This window comes from Chlorocebus sabaeus, chromosome 3, assembly GCF_047675955.1.
Source record: "Chlorocebus sabaeus isolate Y175 chromosome 3, mChlSab1.0.hap1, whole genome shotgun sequence".
Taxonomy (NCBI): Eukaryota; Metazoa; Chordata; class Mammalia; order Primates; family Cercopithecidae; genus Chlorocebus; species Chlorocebus sabaeus.
The window spans coordinates 77,709,062-77,731,793 of NC_132906.1; the positions used below are offsets into that span (position 1 = coordinate 77,709,062).

General features: G+C 42.7%; 1 protein-coding gene across 6 annotated transcripts in view; it reads right to left on the bottom strand.

Annotated features, from left to right (window-relative positions):
- Window positions 1-22,732, bottom strand: part of DZIP1 (DAZ interacting zinc finger protein 1) — a 67,206-nt gene that overhangs the window by 42,047 nt on the left and 2,427 nt on the right. For 5 of the 6 annotated variants that reach the window (XR_012092605.1, XM_073014440.1, XM_038007817.2 and 2 more), the window contains 6 exons: window positions 21,775-22,721; window positions 13,437-13,524; window positions 10,242-10,366; window positions 5,041-5,202; window positions 2,605-2,742; window positions 14-76 (listed from right to left, as the gene is read on the bottom strand). Coding sequence is in view for 5 of the 6 variants with exons in the window: in XM_073014440.1 (XP_072870541.1) it covers window positions 14-76; window positions 2,605-2,742; window positions 5,041-5,202; window positions 10,242-10,366; window positions 13,437-13,524; window positions 21,775-22,506 (1,308 nt within the window). In the remaining variant the exon portion in view is untranslated. The remainder of the gene's footprint in view (window positions 1-13; window positions 77-2,604; window positions 2,743-5,040; window positions 5,203-10,241; window positions 10,367-13,436; window positions 13,525-21,774; window positions 22,722-22,732) is intronic. The other variant, XM_007960703.3, reaches the window with a different exon arrangement.

A 22,732-nucleotide genomic window follows, 5' to 3' on the forward strand; every position in this document is an offset into this window, starting at 1 on the left:
TTCTTAACCTTACCCGACCCTTCTCTTTCTTGTGTTCTTGATGAATAGCTTGAACTCGAGCTGTCCATTTGCTTTCCTACAAAATAAAAGAATAATTTATGTACAACTGTAACAATGAGATCTATGCAATATGGAAGCTTCCTTTTTAGTGAATACCTATGAAACCCAACTATCTATCTGGTAAAATTTTAGCTAGTGAAATAGTTTGGCTCTCTGTCCCCACTCAAATCTCATGTGTTGGAGGAGGGGCCTGGTGGGAGATGACTGAATCATGGGGGTGGATGTCCCCCTTGCTGTTCTCATGATAGTGAGTGAGTTCTCACAAGATCTGGTTGTTTAAAAGTGTGTAGCACTTCCCTCTTCGCTCTCTCTCTCCTGGCTCTACCATCTTAAGACATGCTTGCTTCCCCTTTGTCCTTCTGCCATGATTGTAAGTTTCCTAAGGCCTCCCCAGCCATGCCTCCTGTACAGCCTATGGAACTGTGAGTCAATTAAACCTCTTTTCTTTATAAATTACCCAGTCTTAGGTGGTTCTTTGTAGCAGTGTGAGAACAGACTAATACAGCTGGTATTTTTTAGAATATACACAGTCAAAAATGCTTAAATACATTTGCATCTGGTTTTAATCTTATATCATAAGACAGGGGTCAGCAAAAATTTTTGAGTAAGGAGCTAATAGTAAATATCATAGGCTCTGGGGGCCAAACAACTTGGTCACAACACAACACAATACAGCTGTGTCATCCCACAACTGTATTGGGACAACAGCCATGGATAAGATGTAAATGAACTAGCACTCATAAAATGTTACTGGGACATAGCCAGTAACACTTTATTTACAAAAGTAGGTGCTAGTTTGCCAACCTAAGAGGCCAAAAGGAAACACCAAGGTTTCTGAGGCCATGGGTTCTGAACTGACAACACAACTCACAGGACAGAAATAGAAGAAATTTAGGTGGGACCTTAGGATTTTAGAACCATGTCCTTCAGTTCATGAGTGACCAGCTGTAGTTTCCAGCCTGCTGGAAGCAGATTCAACAGTTCGGTTCAGGACACAGCTCCTGGTTTCCTACCATATACCAGGCACCTCGCTGGATGGCCACTGGCAGGCTAAAAGAAGATTAAGAGACAGGCCCTGCCCTGCATGGGAGGTGAGTAGACACAGCCATGGAGAATCCACATACAATGTGTATGTGATCAGGTCCCACTTAGGGACTACAGAAATGCTATAGCCTAGAGGCTCAGGAGAACTTTCTGAAAGTGGTACCTGCCCCCCTGGCTGAATACTAAAGAATGAGTAAAAGACAGGTCCCGAAAACTAGTTGCTGCAAGACAGGCAGGAAGGCAGCCAGAACCGAGGAAGAAGACAGAGGGCCATGTTCTCAGAGGCATGGGCTGCTGGGCCGCTGGAGTGCCAGGAAAGCAAAGAACAGAGAAAGATGTCCCAGGGACCAGAACCCAAAGGACCCTGCGTGCTGGTGGAAAGTCCAGAATAAGGGTCAGTGAAGGACTTCAGACAGGACAGGGACATGGTCAGCCTGACTGCAGTGGAGCAGGTAGATTTGGGTAGGGGAGGAAAGACGTGAGCACTGAAGCAAGAAGCAGTGATCCCAACTTCCAAAGTCCACTTACCTTTTTTAGAATGACCCAGGCCTTTTAAAAAAAATCCTGAATTCATAAACTCTCATCTCTATTTTCTTCCTAGTTTAAAAAAAATTGTTCCCCTAAACCGCTGTGACCAAAATAGCCATGATGAAGATTGTGCTGATTACAGAAGTTCACTTCCAAATAAAAGTGATTGTCTCATAAATGTAAGAGATCATCAGTTGGCCAGTTAGCTGTGTGTGTGTGTGTGTGTGTGTGTATACATATATATGTGTGTGTATTTATACATGTGTATGTATATATACGTGTGTGTGCATGTGTATATATATACACACGTATATATATACACACACACATATACGTACACACACACACACACATATATATATATTTTGTTTGAGACTGAGTGTCACTCTTGTTGCCCAGGCTGGAGTGCAATGCTGTGATCTCAGCTCACTGCAACCTCTGCCTCCTGGGTTCAAGCAATTCTCCTGCCTCAGCCCTCCAAGTAGCTGGGATTACAGGCATCTGCCACCACGTCCAGCTAATTAAGCCAAGGTGGTGGATCACCTGAGGTCAGGAAACCAGCCTGGCCAATATGGTGAAACTCCATTTCTACTAAAAATACAATTAGCAGTATATTTAAGCTCTAAAACTAAATCAGATGCTTCAATATGACCTTCTACGCCTTTTGAAATTGAGAGCTACATCTGAAAGATGAAAAATGAATAGCTAGGTTATACTAACCAATTCAAATTGATTTTATGGAGAGAAGAAACAAAACAGTTTTGCCAACTGTTGTGTATGCTATTTGTCAACAGCAAGCGTGTAACAAACACCTCTTATGACTTAGGCATGTTGCAGGAGAAAAATAAGAGCTAGTCACTTTCATGGTTACTGAAAAAGACATACACTTTTTCTGCAGATGACACTCACTGTAAATTACTTCGCTAAGAAAAAGAAAGGCATCCACTGCAGCTGTCACCCACTTGCACGTACCTGACTATCAAGAAGCTGCATGACATTATGGAAATCCTGGGGATATGGAGAACGGTCTTCTTTAAACTCGTGTGCATCTTTTAATGTGCCTATGTTGGACTTGATCTGCATATTGGACTTCTGGATTTCTGACAGTTGCTATAAGATAAAATTCAAGCTCAGTACTACAGTTAGACTTTTATAAGACTGAAACGGAGAATAAAATCAGGAAGCACGTAGCTGTGTTTTAAATCTGACTGCCCTCTTGGATGCTCCTGGATGCTCTTGGAAGCTTCTCCCACTTCTGCTTCCCTGTGGTTTTACTGGTTTGTGTCTACCGCTTGCTGGTCTTCCTATCAGAATATGTACAGGGTGAAAAAAGGGGAAGGAAAATCTAACTTTCTAATCTTAAATGAGTCTATTTTTTTTTTTTTTTTTTTTTTTTTTGAGACAGGGTCTCATTCTGTTGCCCAGGCTAGAGTGCAGTGATTGATCATGGCTCACTGCAGCCTCAACCCCTGGGTTCAAGCAATCCTTCCACCTCAGCCCCCCGCAGGTAGCTGGGACTACAGGCGTACACCATCACACCTGGCTAGTTTTTGTATTTTTTTGTAGAGACGGGGTTTTGCCATGTTGCCCAGGCTGATCTCAAACTCCTGGGCTCACAAAACAATCTGCCTACCTCAGCCTCCCAAGGTGCTGGGATTACAGGTGTGAGCCATCAGGCCCAGCTGAGGCCTAAAATTTTTTATGGGCACTTAATAGGCGCCAGAAACAGAAGAACTGAATACACCTGGTTCTTAAGCTAGTTTAGTGAGAGGCCAACACTGTCCAGGGACCACATCAGTAAATCCATTAGGGACATAACGTTTTAATTTTACCCTTTTCTTTTGATGTTGTTCCTAATGTTACTCATGGCAAAAACCCTCAGAAAACCACAGAAGGTAACATGTTAACTTCAAAAACAAAAGGATAGGGGAGCGCACTTCTCCTCTCCTCAGTGTAGGCTGCTCATAGTGACTTCATTTCAGAAAGGACAGCAGGGAAAGGAGGAAAAAAGAGGAATTCTTTGGTGGACAAACCTGACACACACTACCTCAGCCAGGTAGCCAAGCTCAATAGCAACAGTTATAAATCATGTAGATTCATAACACAAGGTCTCAGACAAAACATTCAACTATACCGCTCCTGCACAAAAATGCCACCGACAGCACGTAAATTACCAAACATGGCTGTGTTTCAATAAAACTTCACTCATGACACTGAAATGTGAACTTTAATGAAATTTTCCTGTGTCACAAAATAGTCTTTTTTTTTTTTCCAACATTTTAAAAATGTAAAAACTGGCTGGGCACAGTGGCTCATACATGTAATCCCAGCACTTTGGGAGGCCCAAGTGGGAGGATCACTTGAGGCCAGGAGTTTGAGACCATCCTGGCCAACATGGTGAAATCGTCTCTACCAAAAATACAAAAATTAGCTGGGTGTGGTGGCATGTGCCTGTAACCCCAGCTACTCAGGAGGCTGAGGCACGAGACTCACTTGAACCCAGGAGGCAGAGGTTGCAGTGAGCCAAGATTGTGCCGCTACCCTCCAGACTGGGTGACAGAGACTCTGTCTCGAAAAAAATAAAAAGTAAAAATGTAAAAACTATTCCTATGTCACAGGCCATTCAAAATCAGGTGGTATGCTGGCCTTGGTTCATGGGCCATTGTTCACCAAACCTCATGCTAGAGTTTAAAGAGTTTTAGGAAAGCCCTCAGGTGAATTCCAAAAATCTATTTTTGTTTATAAAACTTGTTGGCCCCTAGAGGGAGCTCAAAGACCTTTGCTCAGCTCCCTTCCTTTCTACCTTTTCCCCAAAGAAGAGTCACGTCAAATCTAACCAGGGAGCTTAGAATTCTTAGCAGGAGGACACTGATGGATTGGCTGCTTCTTTCTAAAGAAGCACCTCAGGTATCATCTATACATGAGGCCAGGGCTGTATGGACCAGGGTTGTTCCCATAAGGGAGAGGGGCTCATTTAGCCATAACTTGCTTGCTTTAGAGATCCTATCCGGGCCTGGGTTGAGGAGGGGGCCTGGCAAGGGTTCTTAGTCTTTCTGGGTCTGCTTTCTTCCATTCCCACTGGACAGTGGAAAGTTCCAAAACTCAGGGAGGAGTTTACAGTTCAAGGCTAACCTAACCAGATAAGAAAAGAGGGACTTTCATAGAAGAGGGTCTTCTATATCTCACCACGAGTGTTCTGCACTGGAGTTTAAGGCCAAAGCTCCCATTCTCAGCAAAACACCTCTGACTCACTCTGTCACCTCTTTGCCTCCCTCGAGACTCTTGGGGAGAAGAATGTCTGCACCAGGGTACCATAAAGTAACTGCTGGATCCCCTGGCCTTAATGCCATCCTAACACCACCTCTCAGGGCAATCAATACCATAAGAACTTCTAGGTTTAATACTTACATATTCTAATGCTGAATTCTTTGAAGTTAATTCTTTAAATTCCTTCATAAACATTTCCTTGACTTTTTCCATTTCATCAACTAGTTTCTCCTTTTCTTCTTCTTTCCACCTATCAAATAACTTCAAAAAGTCTTCCTCTTTTGTTTTTTGCATTTCATATTCCTGAAATTATTTTAATACACAGCTTTAAAAGTTCTGGTCTGAAGAAAATAAGCAATATTTAAAATAAAAGTTCATAGCATCACTTCAAAAATGTTAGCTAGTATTGCTTATTTCAGTTGGGCTTGTAATAACATTTCCTATCATGGCAGGTCTGTGCACAAAGATTTTTCTAAACTAAAGGCAGCACACAGAATCCTCTTGTCCTTACATCCCTTAAAATAACAATAGAGAGGCCCGAGGCCTCCAGCTTTTTGTGTTCTGTGAACTTGTATAAAAGTCATACCATAATCTATAAAATGTAAATATACTTTAAAGAAAACATATATTGAGCAATAAAAGAACATTTCTTGACACCATAACAATTTGGGTAGCATAACTCCATCCCACCACCAGAAAATACAAATTCAGATTTATAGGAGCTAGATTCAAGGTTAGCACTTGATTTCTCAATGACCTTCAGGGTTTTTCAAATCTAAATTGAGAACTTGAACAACACTATATGCCAACTAGCCCCAACACACATATATAGAACTCTGTACCCAACGACAGCAGAATATGCATTCTTCTTCAGTGCACATGGAATATTCACCAGGAAGACCTTTTTTTAGTCCATAAAGTGCTTCTCAGATTTAAAAAGATCAAAATCATGTAAAGAATCTTCTCTGATCACAATAGAAGCCAGAGATCAGTAACAGAAGGGAACTGGAAAATTAGAAAATATGTGGAAATTAAAAAACACGCTCTTAAACAACCAATGGGTTAAAGAAAAACTCACTAGGGAAATTGGAAGATACTGTGAGGTTAATGAAAATGAAAACATAACATACCAAAATTCATGAGATGCAGCCAAATCAGTGCTCAGAAAGAAATTTATAGCTGTAAGAGCCTACATTTAAAAAGAAGAAAGGGCCAGGTGTGATGACTACGCCCGTAATCCCAACACTTTGGGAGGCCATGGTGGGAGGATCACTTGATCTCAAGAGTTTGAGACCATCCTGGGAAACATTGTGAGACCTCATCTCTACCAAAAATTAAAAAAAAAAAAAATTAGCCAGGTACGGTGGTATGTGCCTGTAACCCCAGCTACTTAGGAAGCTGAGGTAGGAGGACACTTGGAATGGGGAGGTCAAGGCTGCATTGAGCTGTGATTGTGCCACTGTACTCCAGCCTGGGCAACAGAGAGATTCTATCTCCAAAAAACAAATATAGAAGAAGAAGAAAAATATTAAATAAATAACCTAGCTAGAAAAAGATGAGCAAACCAAACTCAAAGGCAACAGAAAGAAAAAAATTATGAAAATGAGAGCAAAGATAAAGCAAAGAACAGGAAAGTAATAGAGAGAATAGATGAAGCCAAAATTTGGTTCTTTGCAAAGATCAACAAAACTGACAAATTTTTAGCTACCCTGACTAAGAAATGAAAGTGAGGACATGACTACCAATCTTAGAGAAATTAAAAGGATTGTAAGAGAATATAATGAACAGTTGTACACCAATAAATTGGATAATCTAGGTGAAATGGACAAATTCCTACATAAATTACCAGACTGACCCAAGACAAAGGAAATTTCAATAGACTTTCAATAAATAAACAGATAGAGTTAGTAATCAACAACCTCCTAAAAAGGAAACGTCCAGGACCAGATGGTTTTACTGGTGAATTCTACCAGCTATTTAAAGAAAATAGAATACACAAGAAACTACTAAAGTAATAAACAAATTCAGCAAAGTTGCAGAGTACAAGGTCGACATGCAGAAAGCAGTTATATTTCTACATACCAGCAATGAACAATCCAAGAAAGAAATTAAGAAAACAATTCCATTTATAATAGCATCCCAAAGAATAAAATACCTAGAAATAAATGTAACCTAAAAAGTGAAAGACTTGCACACCGAAAATTGTCAAAGTTTGTGGTAAAAATTGAAGAACACCTAAATAAATGGAAAGACATCCCATGTTCATGGATAGGTAGATTTAATATGGTTAAAATGGCAATACTCTCCTAAGCAATCAAGAGATTCAGTGTAATCCCATTTCAATAACCTTATTTGCAGAAATGGAAAAGCCAATCCTCAATTTCACATGAAACTGTAAGAGGCCACAAATAACCAAAACAATATTGAAAAAGAAAAACAAAGTTGGAAGATGCACACTTATCAATTTCAAAGTCTACTACAAAGCTACAGTAATCAAAGTTGTGTGATATTGGCATAAAGACAGATATATAGACTAGTGGAATGGAATTGAGAATCCAGAGATAAACCCAAACATCTAGGGTCAACTGATTTTCAACAAGGGTGTTAAGAACATTCAATGAAAAAAGAATAGTCTCCTGAATAATTGGCACTGGGACAACTGGATAAATCACATGCAAAAGTATAAAGTTGGGCCCCTCTCTCAATCTATATGCAAAAATTAACTCAAAATGGATCAATGACCTAAATATAAGAGCTAAAGTGATGAAACTATTAGAGTATATAAAGAACTCATACAGCTCAACAAAAAAGGCAAACAATTCAATTTAAACAAATGGGCAAAGGACTTGAATAGACATTTCTCCAAATAAGATATATACAAATGGACAATAAACATGAAGAGATGTTCAATATAATGGTTGTTAAGGAAATACAAATCAAAACCTGATGAGATACCACTTCCCACCCACCCAATAGGATGGCTTTAATTAAGAAAACAGAAAAGTATAACAAGTATTAGTGAGGATGTGGAGAAATATGAACATTACTGGTGAAAATGTAAAATGGTACAGCTACTATGGAAGACAGTTTGGTGGTTCCTGAGAAAGTTAAACATAAAACTACTATATGACTCAGCAATTCCACTCCTAAGTATATAATCAAGAAAAATGAAAACATATGCCCACATAGAAACTGCCACATGAATGTTTATAGTAGCATTATTCATTGGAGCCAAAAGGTGAAAATGAACCAAATGTCCTCCAATGGATGACTGGATAAACAAATTACGTATACATACATACATACAATGGAATACTAGTCAGCAAGACAAAAAGTACTGATACATGTTACAACTTAGATGAACCTTAAAACATTATGCTAACTGCAAAAAGCCAGACACAAAAGGTCACACATTACTTATTTTTTTTCCAGATAGGGTCTCATTCTGTAGCCAAATGGGGTGCAGTGGTGTGAACACAGCTCACTGCAGCCTTGACTTCCTGGACTCAAGCCATCTTCCTCCCTCCTCAGCCTCCTGAGTAGCTGGGACAACAAGCACATGCCACCATACTCAACTAATTTTTTAATTTTTTGTAGAGACAGGGTCTCACCATGTTGCACAGACTGATCTTGAACTCTTGGACTCGAGCAATCCTCCCGTCTTGGCCTCCCAAAATACTGGGATTACAGTGGTGAGCCACTATACCTGGTCTACAGATTTTTTTAAAAGATATGTACTGAATAGGAAAATTCATAGACATAAAAAGATTCGTGGTTACCAGGGGATGAGGGTAGTACGAGTGATTATTTAATGGGTATGGGTTATTTTTCTGGGGTATTGAGAGTTTTGAAACTAGAGAAATGGTGGTTGCACAATATTGTGAATACACTAAATGCTACTGGATTGTACACTGTAAAATGATTGCCTAAAAGAGATGTTGGTACCCCCTTGTTCATAGCAGCATCAGTCATAATAGATAAGAAGTGGAAGCAACCCAAGTGTCCGACAACAGATGAACAAATAAGCAAAATGCGGTATATAGACATATACCATCAACTATTATTCAGCCTGAAAAAGGAAGGAAATGCTGACACACACTGCAACATAGATAAACCTTGAGGATATTATCAGTAAAATAAGCCCATGATGACAAAAAGACAAATACTCTACACTTCTATTCATATGAGGTATCTAGAGCAGGCAAAATCACAGAGAGGGAAAGTAGCTGGAAGGAGGTGGGAGGGGAGCACTGTTGTTTAATGGGTAGTTTCAGTTTTTCAGTATAAAACAGTTCTGGAGATTGGCCATAACAATGTGAATACACTCAACACTACTGAACTGTACACTTAAAAAATAGTTAAAATGATAAATTTTACATTACAGGTATATTACAGTTTAAAAAGAGTGAGCCCATGTGGAAGACAGAGGGCTCTGTCAATGATTCTGTGAAATGACTGCTGTTTTCTCTAGAAAGTCACACTTCCTGTCCCCATGGGGGAAACAAGGAAGAACTGAGTACACTGTCACTCCAACAGTGACAAGGAAGTAAACGCTCTTTGATGGCCTTACTCTCTCCATTAGGTACATCAAGGTCAACCCTCTGTTGGATCAATAATGGCATGCGTGGTACCCACGGTGTACCCACAGTGACCCACAGAAGTCAGAACTCAATGAATCATGGGCCTCTTTCCTCTTGGGCCCTTCATCAACCCAAGTATCTCTGAACAAGTAATTCCAAGCACCAAACGGCCTGACACATGGGTAACACAGATGAGAAAAAAGAGAAAAGGAAACAGATCAGAAGCATGAGGAAGACTCAACCCTCTGTTGGTGGCCTTGAGTATGAAGGAAGAGGGTCAGGAGCCCAGAAGTATGGGTAGCCTCACAAGGAAATTAAGAGCAGCCCTCCCTCAGTGGACAGCCTGGAAGAAAGTGTAGACCTCTGGCCTACACCTGCCAGGAACCGAACTCTGCCAGCAACCAAATAAGCAAGAAATATTCTGTTCTACAGCTTCTACCAAGGCACATGGTCCTCCTGACACCTTGACTTTAGCCCAGTGAGATATGAGAAGTGTCAGACTTCTGTTTTAAGCAAAATTTTAGAAAGTTAATTGTGTGTTATATGAATTCCACCTCAATTTTCTAAAAGGCTTTTGAAAAATAAAGAAATATATTTCCAGTGATGTGCTTTGTAGTAAGATACTACTAGGGCAATAAAAAATGCAATCATCTTGTCAAGTTCTACAAACTCTTAAGTGTCCTCTGTTTATTAGAGTCTATGGAATAATTGAATTACATACAGTTAATTGTAATTAAAATACCACAGAATTCTGCCTGGTACCTTGGAGAATCTGACCGCACTGGCATGGTGTGCAGCCTCTAGCTCAGACCTGGTGAGCTGTAGCTCTTCCTTCAATACGACGATCTCACTCCGGAGCTTCTCAATCTGTGCATTTTTCTGATACTCTGTTGCAACAGAAAATTGTGTTAAAACACCATCTCCTACCAAATGTACCTGGAAACTTATGGGGTACAGTCCTGTTGATAACACAAAGGAAACTGTTCCCTTATTTGGGATATGATTATTTGTTTCATGCCACATGAGCCAATTTTTGCTCTTTAGAGTTTATTTGAAGCCCAGTGTATTTTGGGGCATTGAATTATTTTTTAGCAGATTCTTTCAGCCACTGTGTTGAGGTTGGATTATCCTACAGAGACACGTGAGAGCCCTGTTCAGGGAGCAATAATGGTAACAAGGAATAATACAGGGTGCTTTGACCCAGTGGCACTCTGGGCTTTTCTTAGAGGTGCCTGTCTCAATCACAGAAGGCAAGCAACAGCTTCCTCTGCAGGCACCACCATACTGAAATCTCTGTGGTCACCATCCACCAACTCTTCTGAGGACCCCATCAGTGCTAATACAAGCAGAGGACTAGGGAGATATTCAAAATGCAAACTTGGGCCATAGCCTATCAACTGGGGTAGAAGTGAGGTACTGAAAAGTTGTAAAAGGAAGCAACAAGTGAAAGGAAGAATACTTATGTACATGTACTTACATGCAGATGTACACATGACTGAATGGATGTACATGTGTCTGTGAGTGTAGACATGAAAGGTATGGAAACCAAAGTAGAAAGTCAGAATCTCAAAGATGACCTGAAGAAATAATACTCGTTTCAGAGTCTGAAACCCTCTCTGAAACGAGTATGAGTTAGAATAAGATACTGAAACAGAAGAGAAAGAAGGTCAGTTTCACACTGAAGAATGGTAAATTAAAATATTTCGTCTTTCCAAAATATTGCTAAATTTTATCAGTGATTCAGGACTTATTAATGAGAGTATTATGCTGTTATTTTTGTTTCTACAAAGCTTAGCTATTTCCTAAGTAATCTATTTAACTGAAATGGGCAGGAATGGAAATAGCCTGGCCCACAATGGAGAGAAAGGCAGCTATTGAGTATGTAAGCCAGTACCGATGTCTAGATACTGAGAACATTTAAGATCAGAATGAGGTCGGGCACGGTGGCTCACGCTATAATCCCAGCCCTTTGGTAGGCCAAGGGGGATAGATTACTTGAGGCCAGGAGTTCGAGACCAGCCTGGGCAACATAGCAAAACCCCATCTCTACTAAGAAAAAAAAAAAAAATACAAAAACTAGCCAGGCGTGGTGGTGGGTGCCTGTAGTCCCAGCTACTTGGGAGGCTGAGGCAAGAGAGTCACTTGAACCCAAGAGGAAGAAGTTGCAGTAAACCAAGATGGCACCACTGCACTCCAGCCTGGGCAACAGGGGGAGATTACATCTTAAAAAAAAAAGAACAAAAACAAAAAACAGATCAAAATAAGAATGTCTGTGGGTTACTGTGGCAATCCGCAGGAAGCTTTGATCTGCCCATGGAGAAAGAGCCCTTACATTCTTTGCTTTTGAGAATACTTCAGCGGTAGAAAACCTGGCTCCTTGGTAAGCCCCAGAGTCCCCTCCCCTCTCTTGCGTCTTCATTTTTCGTACCATCTATATTGTCGGTGGTACACGTCCAAACCCATCTTAGTATCTCCCACATCAAATGAACCAAAAATTGTCCCTGGGTCTCACATTTCTGTCCAGATGAAGCCTCATGTCTCTGCTTTCCTTCCCAGTATGTGTTATTGAAACCAATGTCTGGATACAGTAGGACCACTCCCTCACGATTCTCAGCTCAGCTCAGGGGAATCAGACTTTTGTCCCCACCTGTCTACTGAAGCTGCTGTGCCAGGGTCACCGACAACCGTCTTGACAACAGCAGTCCATTGTCAGTCTTCATCTTACTCTGCACCTCAGGAGCGCTTGATAGGACTGACCGCTGCCTCCTCTGTGAAATATTTTTCCCTTGGTTTCCATGGCAACACACTCCCCAGGTTTCCCTCCAGCTTTGATAGAGACTATTCCTCACTCTCTGTTGATGCTCTTTCTGAGCTCCTAGCATTGGGAAGACCTTGGGGCTGGCCTCACCGCCTTCTCTTCTCTATCTAGGTGACCTCAGCCAGACCAGCTCTACTCCAGGGATTTCCAGATTTAAATCTCCAGCCTGGGACTCCACCTCAAGCTGTAGCCCTCCAGCACCCCCACCTGCATGTCTGTTGCACATGTGATGTAAATGCACCCATGGCAAGTACAAAGTCTCATCCCTCTTCCTCCTTGAAACTACCTCCCGGCCCTGGCCCTCCATCACAGGGAACATCACCACCATTCACCCAAACATGGAGGACAGAAACCCAGGGTCCTCGGTGGCTTCTGGGTCCACAGCTCATCTGTTACATCTTCACCTGCCCACCTGCCTGGGAACAAAGCTGGTCCAGGCCCCCGTCTCTCTCACCTGGGCTGTGATTGCAGCCTCCTCCCCTCACTCATCCACTGCTTCCACTGTCGCCCCAAGAGTCTAGTCTCTATCGACAGCTAGAAGGGTCATACTAAGGTACACATTAATTAGATCATGCCCCTCCCCTGCATAAAATCCTCCAGTGGTTCTGCCTTGTGCATATAAAAACTCCACATTCCAGCCCACACCTTCACAGCCTCCTGTGATCAGGCCCCCAGCACTCCAGCCTCACCACACACCATCTCCTCACCTATTCTACTCCACTCCACCAGCCCTTCTGTTCCTTAAACACATCATCCCGGCACACCTCATGCCCTTACAGTCAGTGTTCCCTTGGCCTGTGAACACTTTTCCCAGACTTTCACCCCGCCTGGAGTCACTCTCTACCCCACTGTACTGCGCTATGATCTTTTGCCACCATTGGAGAATTACTCATTTATCTGTTTAAATGTGTCTCCTCAACCCCCTTTAGAATGTAAAACTCGAGAGAGAGTGGGGCTTTTCCGCTCAGCTTGTGGCTGTATCTCCAGCACCTAGTGCACTGTATGCACCTCCTGAGGGCTTCATATTTACTTACTGAACTGACAGGGACTATGATGGGAAATGCACTGGACCAAGTCTCATTGCCAAAAGAAAAAGGGAGCAGGAAGAAAAGAGCTTTGAAACAGAACTCATTACTCACCAAAACGAGAATTTTCTTCAGTGTGGCGGCGTTGAATGTGACTTTGTAGAAAAGCTTGGTTCATAAAGGCCTTGTCACAAAAATGACACTGAAAAGAAGAGAGCAACAAATCCAAGTGTCTGTAACGACTGTCGTCCCACTTAATTGTAATTAAAATTCAGGTACCTGGCCAGGCGCGGTGGCTTACACCTGTAACCCCAGCACTTTGGGAGGCCAAGGCAGGCAGATCACCTGAGGTTAGGAGTTTGAGACCAGCTGGCTAACATGGTGAAACCCCATCTCCACAAAAAAATACAAGATTAGGTATAGTGGCGTGTGCCTGTAGTCCCAGCTACTAGAGAGACTGAGGGAAGAGAATCACTTGAACCCGAGAGGCAGAGGCTGCAGTGAGCTGAGATTGCACCACTGCACTCCAGCCTGGGCAACAGAGTGAGACTCCATCTCAAAAAAAAAAAAAAAAAAAAAAAAAAAATTCAGGTACCTGAAGCACTACCTCTTGGGCGCTTTCTTGCTGAAAGATACCATCCTGGCAAGAGATACTGAAAGCATGACTAAAAAGAGAGAAATGAAACCAGGCTGGGTGCAGTGGCTCATGCATATAATCCCAGCACTTAGGAGACTGAAGGCAGTTGGGGGGGTCACTTGAGCCAGGAGTTCAAGATCAGCCTGGGCAACATGGCAAGAGCCCATCTCTATGAAAAGTAAAAATATAAGTAAATAAATAAAAATAAAACCAGGGCATTCCTCCTAAACTGAACACAAAACCAGGGCATTCATCCCAAACTGAACAGAAGACAGTGAAAACCACCTCTTGACAGTTAAAGGAGTCCTGCTGCTGCTTTCTGGAGCCTCTGATGCCGCTCTTGTTAGACTGACAGCATCTACTCTATCAACAACAACCTACCCCTGCCACTCCAGCCACACCAGCCTTCTTTCTGTCCTGCAGGCACGCCAATCTCAGAGCCTTTGCATTCACTGTTGCCCCTGCCTGATCTTATCCAGACCCTCCTTCCATGGCTGGCACCTTCTCCTGACATTCAAGATGTCATTCACCAAGCATCTTCCACGCTGGGGATGATGGCATATCCTCAACAAGGTCCTCCTTCAAGATCCTCCTGCCTGTCACAGTCTCTGTCACATCACATACTCTTATTTTCATCCTCATACATCTCACTGGCTAATATTTTCGTGTTTATATACTTCACTTGTTTATTGTCTCCAGCTCAGTCCCTCTAGGTTCTAGAATGTAGCCTTCTGAGGGCAGAGCCTCTAATTTATCTATAGCTTTATCCCCAGAGCACAGCCTTAATACATGAACGAACAAAAGCTTGGAAGTATAACCTATTAAAATAAATTTTCTGAGAAAAAAGAAGTCAATTCCTTATATACCTCTGTTTTTCTACTTTAACACTGATTCAAATTTTAAGCCCATTTATTTCATCTATATCCTCACTCCTGGATTACTCTGAAGTAAATCCTGGACATTATATATTTCATTTGTAAATATTTCAGAATGTATCTCTAAAAGGAAGATAGGACTTTAACACAAATCATAACGCCATTATTCCACCTTATAAAGTATAAACATTAAATCCTTTAAAAAAAACAAATATTCAACTATTTGGATAATTTTTAATTTTCATTAATACTTATTAGTATTAATACTAATACTTCACATAGTGTCATAGAAAAAATACTCGGTTTGTTTTGGAATAATTATTAACAACTGGATCCAAATAAGGCCCTATCCCTATCCTGTAACTGATGGTTATGTCTCTTAACACTCTCTTAGTCTATAGGTTTCTCCTCTACCTCTTTTTTTCCTTGCTATCCTTTTGCTGAAGAGGCTGAAGCTTGTCCTGCAGAGTTTCTCTCCATTTGGATTTTGCTGTTTTCATGCCCGTTGCGTCACTGAACATGTTCTTTTGTTCACCATGCTGCCTTACTCTTAATCAGTGTAACTGCATCCAGACTTCAGGCTTTGGTTTCTAAAACTAACATTCTGTATATTTCCTTTTCTTTTTTTTTTTAAGTGTCTCCCTCTGTCACCCAGGCTGGAGTGCAGTGGCACAATCATGGCTCACTGCAGCTTTAACTTCCCAAGTTCAAAAGATTCTCCTGCCACAGCCTCCTGAGTAGCTGAGATTACAGGTGCCTGTCACCACTCCCAGCTAATCTTTGTATTTTTAGTAGAGATGGAGTTTCACCATGTTGGCCAGGCTGGTCACGAACTCTCAACCTCAAATGATCCACCCACCTTGGCCTCCCAAAGTGCTGGAATTACAAGCGTGAGCCACGGTGCCCAGTCATATTCTGGTATATTTCTTGGTATTGCATCTCAGAGAACCCCTAAAACATCTCTTCAAACTCCTGGGCTCATGACAGCTTTGGTTCACCTATAGGACTTTAGGGACCCCTCACATCGGCTCTGATGTAAGTCATATAGGCTCTCGGACTGTGTACAGCACTGGAGAAAGGAAAGGAACAGGAAGCCATGCCTCCCTCTCTCCCCACCCCACCCCACCCCAGTGTTCACATATTGCCAGAAGGTGTTCTAACGATCCTGTTCCTAACAGAGACAGAGACCATCCAGCCTTCAAACTGCAATACGGCCATTCTATCCGGACAAGTAGAATGCTTCAGCAGGGCTGCCCATGTAAGTGTAAGATGAGAGAAATGCACAGTGATGATGGAGAGGATGCAAACACACCACCGTGTCAAAGGGAGGAGGGGAAAAAAGGAGGGAGGGAGGGAGGGAGGGAGGGAGGGATGGAGGGAAAAACATGGCATGCAAAGATAAAGCTTACTGTGGGGATCTATAAATTAAGGAAGGAATCTAAAGATGCTCTTCACAATCTATTCACACCACAGAACATAAGAGTAACATACATTCTATAAAAATGATATGATTTTTTAAAAAACCAGAATGAGTTGAAAAAGAAAGATAAAATACAAAACAAAACAAAAAAAGAGTTGAAACATCATTGCAGAACAAATAAATAAGAAAAAGCAAGGAATAGGGCCAGGTGCAGTGGCTCACGCCTGTAATGCCAGCACTTTGGGAGGCCAAGGCGGGTGGATCACCTGAGGTCAGGAGTTCGAGACCAGCCTGGCCAACATGGCGAAACCCTGTCTCTACTAAAAATACAGAAATTAGCCAGGCATGGTAGCACACGCCTGTGATCCCAGCCACTCGGGAGACTGAGGCCAGAGAATTGCTTGAACCTGGGAGGCAGAAGTTGCAGTAAGACAAGATTGCGCCACTGCACTCGGGCCAGGGTGACAAAATGAGACCTTGACTCAAAAAAAAAAAAAAAAAAAAAAAGAAAAGAAAAAGAAAAAGCAAGGAATAAAAGAGACACTGTTGAAAACTGAATTGCTCACTAAAAGAAAGGCTGAGATAATTTACCATAGTGAATGCAGATTAGAAGGAAAGGATTAAAGCAATGAGAAAGAAACCAAATGGTATGGAGCACTGATGGACAAAACCAATACTACATACAGGTAACTGGTTTCCTAGAAGTAGAGAAGCCAAAAATGAAAAAAAATTTAAAGACTGAATACAAGAGAGTTTCCCTGAAGTGCAGTGAAAGCTGAATCTGCAGATTAAGAGTTCACCAGGTTGTAGGGAAAACTGATACAGAACACTCAACACCAAGACATACCCTAGAAAGCTACTAGGCTTCAAGCAGAAAGAAAGGACTCTTCAGTCATGCAGGCAGAAAAAGCAAGTCACTCACAAGAAGAAAAGCTGTAAGCCACCCTCATACTTCTCACAGCAACATTGACTGCCAGAAGACAAAGGAATCACATCTAAAAAGTTCAGAGGGAAAGTGTAACTAAGAATATTCTTCATCCAATATGTCTTTCAAAGTTGACAGAGTTGAAGAAATGCAGCACTCTTCGGCTTTCTGGGTAAGAAAAATCATTTTGACAATCTTATGAATTAAGAAACAATTCAAAATGAGAAACTCAAGAATGGAAATGTTGGGGTGAAAGGACTTTGAATGAGCACATAAATACAAAACCAATGAAAAAAAACAAGTTAAGATATTATGGTTGAGTAAGAGAATGTGAATGTTACCAACCTGGATAGTGTAACTCTAGAAACGGGAGAGAAGCCCTGATTCTCACTGTGACTGTGTTTGGAGATGCGGCCTTTAATGAGATAATTAAGGTTAAGGTTACGTGAGGTCATAAGGCGGGATTGTGGGGGGGCTTGAGGTGGAGAAGGGGCAAATCTTTTTAGGGTAAATACAGCACAGTGGCTCACACCTGTAGTCCCAGCTACTCGCAAGGCTGAGGCGGAGGGAACAGTTGAGCCTAGGAGTTCAAGGCCAGCCTGGGCACATAGCAAGACCCCTTCACGTTAAAAAAAGAAAAAGAGAGAGAGACGTCAACTATCTCTCTCTCTCTCTCCAAACACAGAAAAGGCCATGTGATGAGGACATAGCAAGAAGGTGGCTGTTTACAAGCCAGGAAGAGAGGCCTCACCAGGAACCATCCCTGTTGACACCTTGATCTTCGACTTCCAGCCTCCAGAACTGTGGGAAAATATACATTTCTGTTGTTTAAACCATCTAACCTGTGTGATTTTTATGGCAGCCTTGGCAGATTAGTACAGATCTATAAGTATAATATCATTTATAGAAAATTTTCAAACTTAAAAACACTGTCTTATGAAAACCTATGTTCATAAAAATATTTTACACATTCATAAACATAAATAGGAAGGATATAGTCAAACAAAGATTTCCTCTGGGAACGGAGGAAGGGAAAATTATTTATTTCTAAGATGTTTAAAACTCTTTAAACGTTTGCTATCTTGGAAATATAGCAAAATGCTAACTTGAGTTAAATCTCTTTTTTTTTTTTGAGATGGAGTTTCGCTTTTGTCACCAGGCTGGAGTGCAATGGCGCGATCCCAGCTCACTGCAACCTCCACCTCCCAGGTTTAAGTGATTCTCCAGCTTCAGTCTCCCAAGTAGCTGGGATTACAGGTGCACACCACCACGCCTGGCTAATTTTTGTATTTTTAGTAGAGACAGAGTTTCACCATGTTGGCCAGGCTTGTCTCAAACTCCTGACCTCAGGTGATCTGCCCGGTATTTGTCCCAAAGTGCTGGGATTACAGGCGTGAGCCACTGCACCTGGCCTAACCTGAGTTAAATCTAAGAGGTGGGTATATGGTGTGTCTTACATTAGTCTATGCACTTTTTGTATGTTTATAATATTTCAATACTAATTTTTATTTGAAAATCGATGAGGTTTTTCTTTTAAAATCTCCCATATATGGGTATTCACTATATTGTCATTTTAATTTTTCCGTGTTTTGATTTTTTAAAATAAAATTTTGAGGAAAAAGACCTTACACATTGCCATCACTACCCCACTTATACACAACACACACACACACACACACACACCCCATGGGGGAAAAAACCCATTAGGGTGCATGCATGTGTGTTTGTCTGTCTGTGTGTCTGTGTGTTCAAGTGTCCAAGAACAGGCATCTTTAATTTTTTTTGTCTCAGCTACTCAGTTCTTACGATTTCTTAAAGCAAAGGGAATGGAGACAAAGCGAAGTGGTATGAGAATGAGAATGAGACCACAATTTCTCAAAGGTAAAACTGATAATGCAGTGGACCCAATCATTGTGTCAGAACAAGGAGTCCAGCCTTTGGATTTTCTGTATAAGGGAAGAAAGAAAAACTCACATGATAGCAGTCATATGATTGTTCACATTTTATAATAAGTCAGCTTTGGTATTTGTCATGTCATAAAACATTTTTCCCTCATTACCAGGTATTAGCTAAAACAGTAACTACATGCCAAGCACTGCTCTAAGCACAGTCCATGCACTAAGTCATTCAACCCCCATTAACAACTGCTATATGGTAGGTACAATTAATATTCCCATTTCACAGAGTAGAAACTGAGGCACAGGGAGGTTGAGCAACTTGCCAAGGTCTGGTAGCTGAAAAAGTAGTAGGTGTCACTCATTTGATAAATTGAGTCATTACCTTTTAATTGTTACTTATCATTCACATTTGAAAATCTTCTCTTAGGCTGGGTGTGGTGGCTCAGGTCTGTAATCCCAGCACTTTGGGAGGCTGAGGTGGGTGGATCACTTGAGGTCAGGAGTTTGAGACCAGCCTGGCCAACACGGTGAAACCTTGTCTCTACGAAAAATACAAAAATCAGCCAGGCGTGGTGGTGCACACCTATAGCCCCAGCTACTTGGGAAGCTGAGGTAGGAGAATCGTTTGAACCTGGGAGACAGAGGCTGCAGTGAACCGAGATCGCGCCCCTGCACTCCAGCCTGGGCGACAGAGTGAGACTCCATCTCAAAAGAGAGAAAGAAAGAAAATCTTCTCTTATAACAGCTATTTCTATAGTAACCCCCTAAAAAGAAAAAAAAGTTTATAAACATACAATTTCTGTATGTTAGAGGTTTTAAGATTTCACTAGATAGCTGCTAAAGCTGGAGTATAATAAACCTTTAAAAAATGTTTAAATATAATCCATTCCATCTGTTGCACAAGAAAAAGATCATCTTAGCACTATTTGAAAATATTTACTTTTTAAGCAGCATTTATGAAATAAGCAATTAGCAACGCCCAGTGTCATTCGAAGATTATACCTCAGGGTTGTCTACCCAAGACCAAGCACTAAGTCCTTCTAATAATATTAACTGTTCCCTTTTGTTTGTTTGTTTGTTTGATATGGAGTCTCAATCTGTTGCCAGGCTGGAGTGCAGTGGCACAATCTCAGCTCACTGCAACCTCCACCTCCTGGGTTTAAGCGATTCTCCTGCCTCAGCCACCCAAGTAGCTGGGACTACAGGCACGCACCACCACGCCCAGCTAATTTTTGTATTTTTAGTAGACATGGGGTTTCACCACGTTGGCCAGGATGGTCTCGGGTCTCAATCTCCTGACCTCATGATCCGCCCGCCTCAGCCTCCCAAAGTGCTGGGATTACAGGCCTGAGCCACCACACCCCGCCACTGTTCCCCTATCTTAAGAACACTCAACGCTCCTGCTGGGTCAGTTCTGAGCAATACTAACTGCACCATTTTCTCTGCCCTACACCCAGTTCTCTCCAGCATTCATGCATTGGCTCCACTATTACTAAATCCAATGAGGCCTTTTAAGCCATAGTTAGCCAAAAGGACTAGAAAGTAAAGGCATGACATCAATCTTGTTAATCTGTTGCTTACTTTGATATCTTTCTCAATCATTGTTTATACCTTCTGCACTTCCTCCAACTAGTCAATAAAAAAAATACATTAGCTTATGTTATACTCAAAAATTGCAATATTTATCTTGGACTCAATGTCTAACCCAAAACAGTAGAAGATTAAGACCAGAAGATAAAAATACTTTATTCTTTAAATAATGTTATGTAAGTGAATGTCCTTGTTCTTAGACAATATACACATCAAAATATTTAGGATCTGCAACTCACTGTGAAATGGTTCAAAAGTAATATCAATACGTATACAGAAATAGAGGAACTGTGGCAAATGTTAATAATGGGGGAATCTGGGTGAAGGGCATATATATGAAAATTCTTTACAGTCTCCTGGCAACTTTTCTGTCAGTTTGAAAACATTTTAAAATTTATAAAAATGAGAAAAAGACCCTACAAATTTAAACATTCTGCATTGTTTGGGGACTGACTTCAACAGCAATTTGTATATTGTTTTTTCATGATTAGATTGATTCAGAGGAGGAAAGTGTTTTTTTTTTGGTTTTTTTTTGTTTTGTTTTGTTTTGTTTTGAGACGGAGTCTGGCTCTGTCGCCCAGGCTGGAGTGCAGTGGCCAGATCTCAGCTCACTACAAGCCCCGCCTCCCGGGTTTACGCCATTCTCCTGCCTCAGCCTCCGGAGTAGCTGGGACTACAGGCGCCCGCCACCTCGCCCGGCTAGTTTTTTGTATTTTTAGTAGAGGCGGGGTTTCACCGTGTTCGCCAGGATGGTCTCGATCTCCTGACCTCGTGATCCGCCCGTCTCGGCCTCCCAAAGTGCTGGGATTACAGGCTTGAGCCACCGCGCCCGGCCGTAAAGTGTTTTAACCACCAGCATTTAGATAACTTCCATAAAGCACCACAGACGACATTTGTTGTTTAATGATTAATCCTCTGGTCGTCTGCAGAAGGTAACGAACCATGACATTTGCTGGTTAAAATTACTGTTTTTGCTTAAACAGACTGTGTCTTCTGATATACAATATAAATCTTTAAGAAGAAAGAGTGATGATACAGGACAGGCCTATCAAATGGGAACTGAGTTGTTTACCGGATTATGAACTGTGCTCACACACAGCTGCCCACCTGGTAATAGTTGGCTTTGGCCTCGATCATCAGCTGCTGGGTGGAGATCATCTTCTTCCTGCGTTTGCACTCTTCCTTGAGCATCTTGATCTCCCCCGCCTGCTTGGTGAGCAGCTTCTTGCTCTGCTCGCCGTCGCAGTGGCTCAGGCGCAGCCGCTCCTCCAGGGTGTGCAGCTGCGAGGTGAGGAACTCTTGTGAGTGCAGCAAGTACTCGATGGTGAACTGCGCCAGACGGATGAGCTTCAGCAGCACCGGGTCCACCCCCGACTGACAGTGTGGGCACTTCTCGTCCTCCAGCTTGCAGAAGGTGATGTTCATGATGTTCTCCTGCAGGGTCAGCACGTCCACGGCCCCTGCCACCTTGTCCACGTCGATGGCGCTCAGGCGCCGCCAGTCCACACTCTCCAGCCGCGGCCTGAACTGGAAGAAGGGCTGGGGCCCCGAAGCCGCGCTGGGGGGCGCACAGGCCATGGAGGCCGCACCCGCGGCGGCGGCCACAGCGACGTCAGGCCCCTCTGGGCCGCTGGTGAGCGGGTAGTAGACATGCTTCTGGAAGGGCTGCGTGGGGCACAAAGAGAGCGCGGCGGGAGGCGGGGATGGGGGGCGGGCAGGCTGGGGAGCTGGGGGTCCGGGGAAGCTCCGGTCCTCCCCAGCCCCGTGTTCCCGTCGGGGGAGCCCCGGCCTCCCGCCTCTTACCATACTTGAAAGCCAATCCGCTGCCTCAGCTTGCATAGGAGGAGCTGGGCGGTCTCTACCCAGCCTGCGCCGCCTCCCCGGCCGCCGCCGCCACAGCCCTCAGGAGCGGGAGAAGGCCGGGTTCCTTGCTTTGGCGGCGGCGGCGGCGGCCTAAGGTCCGGGTGTCCAGGACGTTGCTATGGCAGCCCCCAGGTCCGGACCTGGAGCAAAGGGCGCGTCCGCCCGCGCGCGCTCAGCGTGCACCCAGAACCCTGCCGGACCA